The sequence below is a fragment of the Acipenser ruthenus genome, chromosome 14 (assembly GCF_902713425.1).
Source record: "Acipenser ruthenus chromosome 14, fAciRut3.2 maternal haplotype, whole genome shotgun sequence".
Classification (NCBI taxonomy): Eukaryota; Metazoa; Chordata; class Actinopteri; order Acipenseriformes; family Acipenseridae; genus Acipenser; species Acipenser ruthenus.
Genome location: NC_081202.1, coordinates 34546458 through 34562312, shown reverse-complemented (window position 1 = coordinate 34562312; position 15855 = coordinate 34546458). Strand labels below are relative to the sequence as shown.

General features: G+C 42.6%; 1 protein-coding gene across 1 annotated transcript in view; it reads left to right on the top strand.

Annotated features, from left to right (window-relative positions):
* Positions 1 to 15855, top strand: part of LOC117419878 (protein Wnt-5b-like) — an 87198-nt gene that overhangs the window by 62893 nt on the left and 8450 nt on the right. Inside the window, exons 2-4 of the mRNA XM_034033205.3 lie at positions 2479 to 2630; positions 3873 to 4120; positions 7068 to 7360. Coding sequence (XP_033889096.3) covers positions 2479 to 2630; positions 3873 to 4120; positions 7068 to 7360 — 693 coding nt within the window. The remainder of the gene's footprint in view (positions 1 to 2478; positions 2631 to 3872; positions 4121 to 7067; positions 7361 to 15855) is intronic.

Genomic DNA, 15855 nt, shown 5'->3' with positions numbered 1-15855 from the left:
TACGCGCCGTAAACAATAAAAAGAGGTGAATTGCAATAAATCGAAAGGTGCATCATGCAGTAATAAACATGTCTCTCCTTTGAATGGGTTTATGGCATCAAGACAAGGCGTAACTAGCGGCGAGGCTATTGTTATGGAATTGTGTTTCAGTGACTTTTATGGCCACACAGAACCCAATAGCATTTTAACTGGAATCCGAAGAATGCCGTTCCGTCCTCAGACGAGACTATACATTTATACGGTTTTATTTGTGAACTGTATTTATTTATTTATTTATTATTTTAAGAACATTGCCTAATATTACAATGGAGTACAAATACCTGGTTATCTAGTATAACCTACAGTATATTTTTGTCAAGTTGCAAGTCTAGTATAAGCCTACTTACTGTTCGTGCCAACTCTACACAACCACCATAAAATGTTTTACAAAGCTGCAATTATTCAGGTAACCCTTCTGGTGTTAGAACCCACTGGAATCCGTGTTATTCAGAGTGGCCTGAAATACCTTTCCTTGGACTATATGCGCGCCATTCTGCAGTGAAGTAACGAGTGAAACCTGCAGTCGCCGATGAGACCGACACGGCTCGCCACACCTGATTATCTGAAAAAAAGTCGTCTTTATTAAGACTATTAGCGGAATTTCCAGTGTTTTTACCGTGGTGCAGTACACCTCCGTGCACTGTACCCCCTACCTCCCACAGCGGTCTCTGCTAAGCCATTTTATTATCAGTAAAATAAACACCGAATTCCAGCTGGAAAACAGAGAGCAAGGGACATGTACTGCTCTTTGTTCCGTTTCACTCACTATTTATTACGCACCTTGTAACACCTATACTTGGACAATCCTAACCCAGTGTTGCTTTCCATCGCTCTTAACCCAGGCGAATCACACATCAACCATTTTAGCAATCCAATTGGCTCGTGTGTTTGTTTTTCACAAAAATGGGGCATCGGTGGAGAGATATAATTAAAACCAAACTTTTTTTTTTTTAAATACTGTGCCATAATAGTGCAGTTATTTTTGTGTGTCTATATATAACTTTTCTAAGCAAAGAGTTACTTTTACGTGTCGGCATAACCATGCTTTTTTAAAATATAAACCAAATCCGTGTGATCAAGTGCCACATCATATATATCATTCCCGTCATACAGCACAGGCGCAAACCAAATATAATCATGTATCAAATCGTATGTACTGCGTGGGGCGGGCAGTGCACGGTCTACAAGTGTTACTGGTTAGGTTAACGTTTCCCAGAACATATTAAAAGCTTATAGCTGGACCAGTCAAAGGTAACACGCTCTATGGGGCCATGTCTAGTAGAGCCCATGCCGATTGGTTTATTACAGGGACTCTATTGGCTGGCTACAACTGGTTGAGACCTTTGATGTAGAATACAAATGAAGCATGGCGTTTACAATCAAGTACAATCGCGAAAAAAAGAACTGTAAATAAAGTAATGCCAGGGTAATTGGAGAAGTGGCACATTCCTAACTTGGAGAAGTCTCTCAAGTATTTTCATATCTGCAAATGAACCGCATGGTGTTGTACCCCATAGACCATATACTGAACGTTATCAAAACATATTTTATTAGCTGACTTGCTAATGCAGGAGTACACTTCGTGTTGGTGTGCGTCTGTAAAGTAACAAGCCCATTTTATTCCATGCGCAAACCTACAATACCGGGTGGATGGAAAGAACGGTAAAAATGTTTTTAGGTCTCAACTTTTTCCCGCGGCTCGGTCAGCTCGGTCAGCTCCCACCCGGCAATCGCTATCCATTTGGTGTTTTCCTAACACTGCGCTCTCAGGATAAGAGAGGTGGGTCTTGTTCTTCATCTCCGTCCCTCCTCTGGACTAGTGTGTCTTTAGAAGAGAGAGAGAGAGAGAGAGAGAGAGAGAGAGAGAGAGAGAGAGAGAGAGAGAGAGAGAGAGAGAGAGACCGGGGGAGGGGGGGTTGGTGGTGGGTATCACAATGTAATTGCCAAAACCATCAGATTCAAAGACAGGAAGGGCGCCTGCACTGGTGATTTCGCTCACTCCTTCTCCTGCGTCTCTTTTCTCCATGTCCCATCCCTCTCGCTTCTTCTTATTTTCACTCCTTGAAGACCGGTATCGTTTTTTCCTTCTGTCCAAAGCATAAGCGTTTTTGTTTTTTTTGTTTTTTTAAAACACATTTAGATGGAGGCACTTGTCGGACCAATCAAATCAAGGGCGATGAACACTCATATAGACTCTTGTTAAAAATAAGATCTTCCGCAGAATTTGGATTGTACATGAAAGTGTTGACACGGGAGAGTAAGGGGGAAAGGGGCGACGCAAAAGGGGGGATTTGAACGACTTTTTGAGGATCTCGTTGAAGCACTACTGCTATGAAGAGTTGGGGTTCTTTTCTGGCTCACAAGGGATTAAAAAATACTTGCTTTTGGTTGATCTAAGCATTTTTTTTTTTTTTTTTTTTTGCTTCTGATCATTTTCAGAAAAACACGTTTACATTAAGATCTTTGGCTCAGGGGGGCATGGACCTCAGTCTGACCCAAGGACAGTTCACCATGACGGGGATCCACTTGCTACTGGCAATCGCTCTCATCTCCTGCACTTCCCAGCTCTTCGTGGATGCAAACTCGTGGTGGTAAGTTATGCCGTCCTTGTTTACACACACATTAACTCACTAGTTTAAAACAAAAACATGCGGTGTTGTTGACAGCAGTGGTTTAATTATGACATCTATGCATCTGTTCACAGTAAGTGCTATAGTTCTGTTTTTAGTTAATATACTTTCATGCATTGTATACTTGCTGTTGCTGCTAAAATAAACACACGTATACAGTATTGTGGACTGTTGCGGATTTCTGAAGGAGTATAAGGTCATTTTGACATTAGCTTGACGGCCGTGTTGTTTTCAGTGGAGATTATGGTGTTTCTCTGTTTTAACTATAAAAGTGCTTTGCAAATACAATATCGAGATCTTTCCGTGACACACCAACAATGAGCCTCCAAGCCTGTGAATAATAAGTTATCATCATTTTTGTTGACATGCTTTTCGTGATCTCTCAAGGCATTGTGGCACATGGGGCCATAGGGTTTTCTTGGATAAATATTAGAAATACATACACAAACATTGCTAGTTGTTTATATTCATTGATATTTACAAATAAAGTATTCATATATAAGTTAGAGTCTCCTACTGGGCCACTATTTGAGGCGTTTCCGACTTTTTCTGAAGGGATTCGGTGGCAATAAAGAAATGAAAATAAAAAATACGCGTATATATGTGAAGCACGCGAGTCTGATTCTCCAGTCAGAAGCCAATTAACAGTCAATACCATTACGGTAATTGTAACATGCCTTGGTTGATTACTTCATTTCTAGGGCTGATAAACTTGGTTTGGAATAGCACATCCCAGTTACACTTATCCCAGCCTCTGCCCCCCCCCCCCCCCCCGGGAGAGAGATATGAAGGTCTTTTGTTCAAATTCACGGAGAGAATGGGGAGCCAAGTGGACTTCTAATAATGAAATCCCCCCAAAGTGGAAGCTGGTTTATGGTTGATCGGTCAATTTCAACACCTAATACAATGTTCAACCGACAGCAGTCATCGTAAAAATAAGCTAAAAGAATGTACTTGTGGAAAACCAACTGCCATATTAATTTGCATTTCGTGAACTCATTAAAGGAAACACGTTTAATTTAGGCAGGCTAAATATACCATCCAGTTTGACTGTAATGAAATCGGCTGAAGAGATGGTAATGAGTCAAAATATTACCACATACATGAGGCCAGCGAGAGATGCAGAGATTGTCAACGCGTGCATATAGTGTGGTGATGGCAATTCTAACGTGACAAACTGCCTTTTCCCTTTTCTGGCTGTAGGTCTTTAGCAATGAACCCCATTCAGAGACCCGAGATGTACATCATAGGAGCGCAGCCTCTGTGCAGTCAGCTCGCGGGGCTGTCGCAGGGCCAGCGGAAGCTGTGCCAGCTGTACCAGGATCACATGGTATACATCGGCGAAGGGGCCAAGACTGGCATCAAGGAGTGTCAGTTTCAATTCAGACAGAGGCGGTGGAACTGCAGCACAGTGGACAACACCTCGGTCTTTGGACGGGTCATGCAAATAAGTAAGCTATGTTGGCATATAAGGAATACAGTTATACCTCTTAATTTTCCAAAAAGTATTAGCTTTGCTCAGCCCCCAGCCACCCCCATGTTGTTCATAGTTTGAGTCACATTTTTATAGCTCGTCGCCCACTTTTACAATACTGCAATATAGCAGGACCCGTTTATAATCCTTCATTGTATATTATATTAGCGTGCCTCAATTCCCAGACACGCTAGTCATGACTCGCAATATTTAGCGAAGTGTACACTGTCATTGTTTGTTTATTTATTTATTAATTGTCTGAAAAAAAAAACAACAACATTAAAATACTCTGCATTACCACATGCATATATCTTTATGAACTAAAATTAGTAAGAATCAATTTAGGGGCACTCAAATTGCAACGCTGTGTTGCTTATAATTATATTTATTTATTTATTTATTTATTTATTTATTTATTTATTAAATCTGTAAATAGCCTTTATTCCACAGACGTTGTCTTTCCACTCTGCATTAAAGGCTACAGTTCGGGGTCAATGACAGGGGCAGGATGCGCTGGCCCGCTTAGAATGCAGACTTTCTTATGATCCTTTCTTATTGTTTTTAAAAGCCCAGATAAGCTATCAAAAAAGTAGAAGCCGCGTCTCTTACAACAATAGGGTGTGATATCCGTTTTGTATAACAAGGTGTAAGGTAACTTTTCCCTGCAGTGGAGGGGGGAAAAAAGACGGTCCCCCCTAGTTTTCCACAAATCGCAAAAGAAGAGTTATTTGCAGTCAATCGCTAGGTTTATATTGAGGTGTTAGCTCGGCCATTGTCCGCAGCCTCTTTTGAAATGCAATTATCTGATGGTAAGAAGTCGAGAAATCCGGGCGGACTTTTTGATGTCTCCGGCCACAGGACAATAAAACTGAATTCTTCTATAGGTTACATCCCTCTGATTTCCATGACCAGTCCGAACGCAGAGCGCGCATACCAGCGTGTCCGTCTGTCACAGCCAGTCAGCACACGCCGTACGAGTCCGTGAGCCCCATTCCAAACACATAGATTCAGACTTAATACAATTCTCCAATCTCATTATATATTACGTATGATGGAGGATCTGTGTACGACGGTAGATTAATTGAAGTCTTCGAAATACACGGAGGTCTAGATCTACGTTAGCTCCAATACTACTTTAAAAAGAAAATAACAAAATCCACACAATTTAATATGATACACAACTCTGGATATCAATGTAAACCTGTTTTACGCACAGTTTATGAAAACGGTTGGTAACGATTTTATTTTGTATATAAAAAGGTACTGGAGCTTAATAAAAACAGCTTCTTTTGAGACACTTGGCGTTGCATTGTGTTATGTAGATAGTACACCACACCGACACCTGCGTTTAAATAAACACGGGGCACAATCACACCAGTAGTATCAGCTGCAGGTATGCTCTTGTGGTCTCTGTCTTTGTTTTTCTTTCAGTGAACCCACATTCCCACGTGCATAGCAGATGCAAGGTGGTTTGAGAAAAAAAGAGATCATATAGACCTTGCTGTTTTAGTCGGGTTTTAAATTCTTTACGGTTTAGTGCGCGCGTCAGTTCTTGGCGGAGATAAATGTGAGGATGACTTTTCTTTCTCATTCATAAAAAAAGTCAGGGTGTAGAATAAGTGTGTGAAAACCTTCAGCACTTCCGACCCCTTTCTTTTCAGTCTTTCTCACATTCCTCTTTCAAACCGGTCTGGTCGGGTTAAGGGACGCGCTCTTATTAATGAATGTTTACCTGAGAAAGTTGTAACACGTCATTATTTATTTATTTATTTATTTATTTAATTTCGGTACAAACCTACTGCAAATGGCAAATACAGCCAGCAAAGCTTTCCAATTCATATACTATCAAATATTAGACTATTACAGTAAACCGTGTAATAATACAAATATGACAGTTAGAACCGTTGAAAATATCAGCACTATATGTGTTCCCTAAATAAATCTTACCAATATAACAAATACAGCTGTTGCTTTGGGTGTAAACAAACTGGACTGTCAACATTGTATTCAGGGCCGTGGGGAGTGGGGACATGCAGCATTTTTAAATCATTTAAAAAAAATAGTATTTACAGTTTGTGACACCAGAGGGCACCACTGTTCCATTTCCACATTACAAGGAAAAGCGATGATCAATGATTCCCTTTTTTGGGATTCTTTGAGTAGCTCTGATTATAGAATCATGGATCTTGTTCACAAAGTATAGACAGTACCTTCAATAGCACTGCAGTCCCTGTACTTGCTGCGGGGGCTGGGCTGTCTTGACCCCCTACTGAGCCACAAACACCACATCATACCCAGCAGCCCCTGGTGTTCATTGGAGGTCTAAGAACTGAGCAGCCAATCCCCCTGCTTCAATGTAGTACAGTATTCTGATCAAATTCCAATACACTGATACAATACAAGCTTTTTTATTGGTAATTAGTAATTTAGCAGATGCTTATCCAAAGCGACTCACATAGACTAGGGGCTGAACTGTGCATCAACAACTGCTGCAGAGTCACTTCCAATAAGGACCTCGGTTTTATGTCTCATCCGAAGGATTTTATTTTAATTTTGTCTAATAGTATCTTGTACTGAAAAGTAAATAAAAATGGGCACAGATATACATTTTAACATATTAGATTAGTTCACTAGTCTGCAGTTTTGAGTAGGGTCATCTTACATAAAAATAATGATGAATGAGAGGAGGCCATTTGGCCCACAAGAGCAGTTTAGAGCTGCCTTCCTGAGATCTGCACACAGGTCTGCAGAGCTGAAAGAGTGCACTGCTTTACAATAGGACCCCTTGGAATCCCAATAAGGCAGTAAGAGCATTCGTATATCAAATCCTGCAACTTGTAGAACGTGTGTCAAGGTTTTCCATAAAGCACTATAGAATCGCAAGGCCACTCACAGGCATGTTAATTAAATGTGTGTCTCTCCAGGCAGCAGGGAAACGGCCTTCACCTACGCAGTGAGTGCGGCGGGTGTGGTGAACGCCATCAGCAGGGCCTGCAGGGAGGGGGAGCTGTCCACCTGTGGCTGCAGCCGGGCCGCGCGCCCCAAGGACCTCCCCCGGGACTGGCTGTGGGGGGGCTGTGGGGACAACGTGGACTACGGGTACCGCTTCGCCAAGGAGTTCGTGGACGCCCGTGAGAGGGAGAAGAATTACCCCAAGGGCTCGGAGGAGCACGCACGCACCCTCATGAACCTGCAGAACAACGAGGCTGGAAGACAGGTACGCAGCCACTTTACCCCAGCTCAACTGCCGCTTCTACTGCGGACGAGGCTGGTTATCATAAGAGGAAAGGACCTAGGGGAGGGACGAGGGGGCGGTTTCAACTGAGGGACTGCTGTGATTGGATAACATTTCTCATATTTTAGGAATCTTTTAAACTCCTCAGCTTGTCGGTTAAAGCCCCTAGGTGGATCAGAGATAAAGTCAATGTTGTCTCGAAGTTGGTTATATTAAGTTTTGGGAGAGTTTGTTTGGGGGTGGGGTGTTTAAAAGAACATATACCGCTGGTATCACAGCAGTCCCTAGGTTGAAACCACAACCTCATCCACCCCCCGCCCCCAATCCTTTCCTCTTATGGGAATTGGACTCAACCATTATTCTACACATGTGGGTGTTCCAAATCAGTGTTTAACGACAGGCTAGTAGCCATGATGTCACAATAGCGGCTTCGTACAGCCAGTCTTCAGCCACTGCAACCTCACCCACGTGTCTTTTGAAGGGCAGTGCTCCCTTGTTATTCCACTATTTGATCATTCATGAATTTGGTTAAGTGTTTACAGTAAATTGTACGTGTGCTGTACCTGACTAGTACTTCACTAGTGCACTGTTTTCAATATCTCACTGTTTTTTTTTTATGTGTGAAAGCAGTAAATTCATGAAGACCCCTTATACAGTAAAATATTGTGCACATACAATTTACTGTCATGATTGTCTAACTGTGAATGAACCAAATTCGTGAATCACCGAGTCATGAACTATTGAGGCAGCACTAGATTTTAATACATATAAAACTAGCGATATAAAACTAGAAAAGAACTACTCCGTTTCTTACCCAGCACCTCAGCACTGTAACTTACAGAAAATCATACATTTTAAAGTAGTTTTGAGAAACATTGGGCTATGACCCCCGTCCTGTCCCATAACCCTCCCCCAGCCCACTCCACTGACAGGAAATGAGCAGAGGAAGTGATTTGTTCACAACAGGGCCTCAGGCTGGCATATTGAGATGAGTTGAAATCTTGACTCCTCCCCTAGTTACAGCTCTCTGCACTGAGGAGCTAATCGCCCAAAATGTTTTTCATTTAGAAGGCCTTCATTTTTGTAGTTAAGGGTTAGAGGTTTAAATTTACAGCTACAACCAAATGTTTTGCATCACCTTATTGAATGAACTCATTTTGCTTCATAAAGTCGAATGAAATCTGCTGAATAATGTTACGTTAACATATTGCATTACATACCGCTTTGTAGTGTTCCATATACTTAATAAAAAACTGACAAATTTAAAAATGTGACATAAAAAATGTGTCTTACTGTTATGCCTTACGGTAAACATTTACAATATCATTTTGTACTTTCTTTGATTCCATGGTGTTAAATAAAATATCTAAATTATGTTCATATAGTTTTTTCAATCCTAAAATGTTAGGTGATGCTAAACTTTTGGCCATAGCTATAGCTCATGTATAGCTCCAGGTTTAAAGAAAAGACACAAGTAAAAACTATTTAAATGAAATGTGGTGTGTTACAAACAAAAAAAACATCAAATCTGTCCCAAACCGTTTCCCTTGACTAAAAGCTAGTGCTAAAACGCAAAGTTGCAAACAAACAGAATGACCCAGATACACTTTGTAGCAGTTCCTACACTGTAAAACTCACAGTTGAAAATGATACATTCCCCAACATACTGGCTTCAGATTGTAAACGCGTGGATACCTTGGTGCAGCGTCTGTGTTACACTGAATAAAGCCCCCCCTGCAACAGTTTTGAGTATTGTGTTGGCTGTGTGTTACAAGAATCTTTGCTTGAATATATATTAAAAAGAATACATGATCTGTGTGAGTTGTTGTTTATAAATATATATTTGTACACAGCGGTGTAGAGATTCTTTAGCCATGCAGACAGGGGTGTGGTGGTGTGGGATTTGGATAACGTGTCTGGAAGCTGACTTCACTGGAAGCGATCATGGAGGCCCAAGCAGCCAAGCGGCTCTGTGGTTAGTATGTGTGCCAGCCATTGAAGTGGGATTGGTCGGTGGTTGGCACTGACTAAGCCTGGCTTTACTGAAATTGGTACTTTCTGAGCTGGCAGACAGCCGCTACAGACTAGAGCACTGACTGTTTACTAAGACATCTGGTGGCCTGCAATGCTTCAAGGTCAGTGGTGTTGTGTAAGATTTGGTCTCATAAGATGTGTCCTAATTCATGTGAAAAAAATAAATAAATACATAGAACAAATAATGAAATTGAAAAAGGACAGTAGAAAGGCAGACTGGTAACTGTTATTTTAAAAGGTAACAATTGTGTTATTAAGCGTGAAGCAGTTTTGATACACTGACATCTGGAGTGCCAGACTCTCAGCTGCATTATAAGTATGTAGCCACCACTCCTAGGATATAATGGGGACTTATAATGCATTTGTGACTGAGAAGGGGCCTCAGCTGGTCACCATGGCGACACAATGGTGGGCCTTTCTTCTGATTGAAGACTGTCCTCATGAGGAGCGGAGGAGCCTGCAGTCTCTCCCTCTCCCCTCTCCTCTCAATCCTACAGTCTCTCCCTCTCTCCTCAAGCCTGCAGTCTCTCCCTCTCCCCTCAAGCCTGCAGTCTCTCCCTCTCCCCTCAAGCCTACAGTCTCTCCCTCTCCCCTCTCCCCTCAAGCCTACAGTCTCTCCCTCTCCCCTCAAGCCTACAGTCTCTCCCTCTCCCCTCAAGTCTGCAGTCTCTCCCTCTCCCCACAAGCCTGCAGTCTCTCCCTCTCCCCTCAAGCCTGCAGTCTCTCCCTCTCCCCTCAAGCCTACAGTCTCTCCCTCTCCCCTCAAGCCTGCAGTCTCTCCCTCTCCCCTCAAGCCTACAGTCTCTCCCTCTCCCCTCAAGCTTGCAGTCTCTCCCTCTCCCCTTAAGCCTACAGTCTCTCCCTCTCCTCTCTCCCTTAAGCCTACAGTCTCTCCCTCTCCCCTCAAGCCTGCAGTCTCTCCCTCTCCCCTCTCCCCTCAAGCCTACAGTCTCTCCCTCTCCCTTCAAGCCTGCAGTCTCTCCTGCTCCTCTCTCCCCTCAAGCCTACAGTCTCTCCCTCTCCCCTCAAGCCTACAGTCTCTCCCCTCTCCCCTCAAGCCTACAGTCTCTCCCTCTCCCCTCAAGCCTACAGTCTCTCCCTCTCCCCTCAAGCCTGCAGTCTCTCCCTCTCCCCTCAAGCCTGCAGTCTCTCCCTCTCCCCTCAAGCCTACAATCTCTTCCTCTCCCCTTAAGCCTACAGTCTCTCCCTCTCCTCTCTCCCCTTAAGCCTACAGTCTCTCCCTCTCCCTAAGCCTGCAGTCTCTCCTTCTCCTCTCTCCCCACAAGCCTGCAGTCTCTCCCTCTCCCCTCTTCCCAGGAGCCTGCAGTCTCCCTCTTCTCTCTCCCCAGGAACGAGGCCGTCAAAGAGTCTCAACAGGTTCAGCTGTTGAGGCCATCTGGACAGACAAGTGGGTGAAAGATAGGATGGGCCTGCTAAATCAGGGGGCCCGCGCTGTTTACAGAATTGTGAAGAATGGTGTGAACCGAACACAGCGGGAAGGGAGGGGGGGGGGGGTTTACACAACCTGAGTGAAAGACACTGGAGGGAGATTAAGAAGGCATGTGAGAGGGGCTAGGGCAATTCTAGCATACTGCAATATACTTTCAGGAGCACCATTTTTAAGAAATAACATTGGGATAGGATACTATTACAATTAAAATCCAAACCATTGTACAGTGTTGCCCTAAGGCAACCTTCAATACTTTAACGTTATAAGGCAGTGTGGTCATGGCTCCTATTTGCCCCCTAATGCTATTCCATAAGCAAAAAGCACAGTCTCTTAACTATGGATTGTACTGTATTATAAAGGAGGAGCACGTCTGTATTATCATATAGAACAGAACCATATATCACGGCATTACCAGTAATGGCAACACAATGACTGTTAAACACATGAATCACAGTGGTGCTGATACTGTAGCACATTGTCTGTTTGGCGCAGATAGGACACCAAGGTACTGAAGCGAATGCCAACGTATGCATTGTGTTCATACCATTGTGATGCCATAGGTATGTCAAATACCATTGCCCTTTAGTGCACAACCATTTCCATTGTGGTATCCTTATGCACTGCAACTGAAGAGCCCTTTCTGAAGAGTGGCTTGCTGTTTTCTGCTGACAGTTTGTCACAGGAATGCAGGGTTAGTTAACAGCAACAAATCCACGTTGGAAAGTGTGCGATTGTTTTTAGATAAAGTAAGAGGGGCTTGCAAGTTTATAACGAGCGACCAAATGGTTCAGCTGCCCTTGGAGGGCGAGAGGTCAAGGGTTTAATCCTCATTCGGTGTCAGAGTGCTTGCAGATCACAATGTAAAACCAACTTCAAAACACAGCTGATATGCAGCTAGCTGGCCACATGTGTGTGGGGGGGGGGGGGGGGGCCGCCGCTCCGGGTGAGGGTTTCGCACACCTCTGGTTTGTTTGTTTGATTTGTCTCCTGTGATCTGCTCCGAGTGCTGCTTGGTTGCATCCCCGGAGATTGGTCCTCGCTGTGGTTTGGATTGCATTGTCGAGTGTCAGAAAGCTGCATTATAAGCCTCTCCCATGGGAGTCTGCTCAGGAGGACATGCATTTGTAGTTCTGGGTTTGCAGGTCACAGAAGCACAGAAACAGACCCTTACTAAAAATGACCATGGCAAATATTTTTTTCCTGTGCTTTGCTAGGCATATGCCATGTATTTTTTCCCCCAATATGCAGAAACGTTAGAGAAGACAAGACTTTTTATTTTATATGATTTAAATAATTTAATGGAATAGAGTACGAGTATCACAGACTTTATTTAATATATCAGTATATTTAATAAATCAGACAGCAGTAATTAAAATTTAATTTAAAAAAAATCATGCTTTCAATGTATAAGTAATACAATAATTATATATATATATATATATATATATATATATATATATATATATATATATATATATATACAGTATATATATATATATATATATATATATATATATATATATATATATATATATATTGCATTGAATTTTCCTTTTTTTTTACATTTGTTTTTTGCACTTTGCTTGGATTTTGTCACGGTTTTACCATAATAAACTTTTATCAGGACTGACACAGTGGAATTAGATATACGGTTGAAGGGAAAACAAATAGATTAAAAAAAAAAAAACTCAGCAAAGCCAACATGGACATGAAGGCATGTTCGCGGGGTGAGGGGGAAGAGGCGGGGCAAGGTAGCTAACTGCAAATTAGGCGTGAAGCTGGCACATTTACTGAAGCAAGATGGAAGTCTAGCGTGAATGTACTGGGGCCAGGCTGGCTGGCTGCCTGTAAAACAGACATCAGCACTGGGGCACACAGAGAAGGTGACAGGCATATTCCAGCTGTGCGTGCAGCACTGCGTAGCCTCAGAAAGACTGAGGCAGATTCAGTTACACAAGTGCATAACACTCGCTAAATGATTGTCTGTGGCAGTGTGGTAAAGTATTTTACTGGCATTGCAATGGTTCTGTACTGAGGTGCAATGGCAGCACCGAGGGAAGCTTCTGGAGCCATCACAGTAGTATAAACTAAGAGCAACACTGCTGGTTATCCAGGTGCAGTAACTTCGGGTCACATCACTACCAGACTGCGTTGTGATGACATAACGGTGCAGACTGCGTTGTGATGTCATAACACTGTGCATACTGAGTTGTGATGTCATAAGACTGTGTTTTCAGCTGGGATTTCTTCAGTGCAGTGAAAAAACAACAACATGCCACTCACTCGCTGGAATGCATTTGATTAATTGTATAACCTTCAGTGATAGGATGTGTTGTAATGTAATGTGTTGTAAAATTGTGTGGCAAGCCTTTATCTCAGTGCCTTCAGTTCATTTTTTTTGTAATACTACCTAAAATATAAATACAAATCTATTTTACTTTGTCCCTTCCCCCATCAATAATGGCATCGACTTTGATAGAAATTTTCTTTTAGGAAATAATTTGTAGGCAATTGGTACAATTTTTCTGACATTATTTTAGTCTTTAGAGGAACTTTCTTAGTTACTAATTTACTAACACTAGCAGTTTTATTGTCCTGTGACTAAAATGGTGCTAATTCAGATAAACACCCCATCCTTTACCTTCAGCTGTAATGCAAAGCACCACAACACCACCCCAGATCCACTTCGGCACCTTCTCTCTCTCTCTCGGGTACAACACATTCCATTCTCTCCTGTCTCTCCCTCTCCCCCTTATCTCTTGGCTCTCAGACCTTCTCGCTGTGGCTTGTTTACCTAGCTAGCTCTTTGCGCGGAATAGCTGCCTGTCAGAACAGCACATTGTCTGCTGGGGGAGTTGTCTCAAATAAAATGGATGGGCTCCCTGCCCCACTGTGGCTATCTATCATTTTCAGTGTCTCTCACACAGCAGGTACATAAACAGCTGCATTCAAGGAGTTAGGCCCCGGCAACCCACTCCCTCATAAGTTCATAACCTTTCTTCAATTTGGCATCGTGAAACCGCCGCAAAACTGCAGCAGCATTTGTCGTCCTAATTTGAGCTTTTATTAACCCCCTTCAGGAACACTAGCAAGCATATTCTCTAAAATATTCACCCAAGGCCTTGCATTTTAGTATGGCCAGGCTATACTAAAATGTAAGGCCTTGGGCAGCCGTGTATCAAGTTGCTATAGAAACTCTTTTGTTTTGAAGTGATGGTGTGGGGATTCAGAATTCCCCAAAATGTTTGGTTTTACATTTTGTATCTTTCTGTGATTTGTATGAAATAAAGGCTGGTCCTTCAGTGCTTATTTAACAGGGGTTTTACATTAACACAAGGTACCAATTATTGAATACTTTCTACATATGTAGTAGCCCTGTCAACACTCACACTGGGTTTATATTTGAATCATGGCACTGCTATCCTTTTAGCAGCTTTAAAAAAGGACCAAATGGCAAAACAAAAACAACAACTATGATAAAGATAACCATGTTTTTTTGCAATTTATCCTGCGTTAGTGTTAAATAATTGCACACATTTATAATAGTGTTTGCAGTTTGGTACTTTTTAAAAGCCACTATACGGATCAGTTAAGTCCTCATAAGTACCAGCACAGTACACATAACCCTAATTTTTTGTGTGTTTTATACATTACTGAAAAAAAACTAGAAGTGTTGTATGCAGACAAGAGTGTAGTTTACCAGTGTGCGGTGTTGAGTGGAGTTCTCTTTCTTTGACTGCACCAGTTATCTCGACTTCTGAAATGTGAAAATAATTCATTTTCTTTGTCACTTTTGATATGGTACCAAAGTATTTATTTACAAATCAGTCAGTACAGAGGTAAACAAACACCATAAGGTAATATCGTGTGGAGAAACAATTTTCCAGTTGATGAAACATTTCCATTCAAATGTGTTTTAAAATACATGCCATTTGTTGTACTTACAATGTGTTGTACAGTACTATGTTGTAATCTGTTGTACCACAATGGAAATAAATCAATAAATGAGCAATAGTACAGTAAGTAGAGCATTAAGACATAGTAAAGCTGTTTTTGTTTTTAACTATAAACTTAACTGTGCTTTCTTGATTGATTTATGATTTCCATTACACGAGAGTAGATGTTAAAACGTCATGCTGATTTGAACTCGGCTCTCGCCAAGATAAGCACCAACTAAGACGTAGCTTTACAGTAAACTAAAGTGATCCATCTGTGTCTCCATCCATTTGCGTTTCCTTCCATATGATGATGTAGCTATCCTTCTGCCTGGTGTTGATGGCTGAAGTGTAATGCTGGCTCCAGGGATCAGCTTATTTGCCTCCCTAGCGCATCAGCACACACAACGGCTGTGATGCTGGCTCCGGGGATCAACCACAGTGCGGTCTCCCCAGCGCATCAGCATGACAACCGTCTGGATTGAGCTAAGTAGGGTACATCTCTGGGGTCTTCAAGTGGGCACCTTCCATCCTCGGTGTTTCGTCGACTAGCCCACGACACCTCAAGAGGGCTCGACGGTGATTCTGGCGTCCCAGCGTCACCCCCCTCCGTCCCCCACTCAACTCAGCCCAGCTTACTTACCCATACATCAGCGTTTCTTTCTTTCTATTGTGCTTGAGATCCCCAACCAAAATATTTCTGTCTCAACCACAGGCAGTTGCTGCTCCTCTCTGCTGCTTCAGATAAGTTCTTCACTGTGCGACGCAACTCTTGGCCACTGAATCTGACGTCCCTGAGAAACCGGGTTGCAGAGTGTGCCACAAATCCTCGACAACCCACTTCCACTGGGTAAACCCAGACTCTCCATCCTTGTTGTTCCGCTTCAGCGGCTAGTTGAGCATACCGCAGTTTCTTCCTCTCATTCTCCTCATCTACAGCATCCTCCCATAGCACTGTTAACTCTACCAGGTGAACAAGGCGTGCTGATCCAGACGGTTAGTGGTGGCAATCTTCAGTGGAAAAATAAGCCGTTGACCAACATCTGCCAGCATTTCCA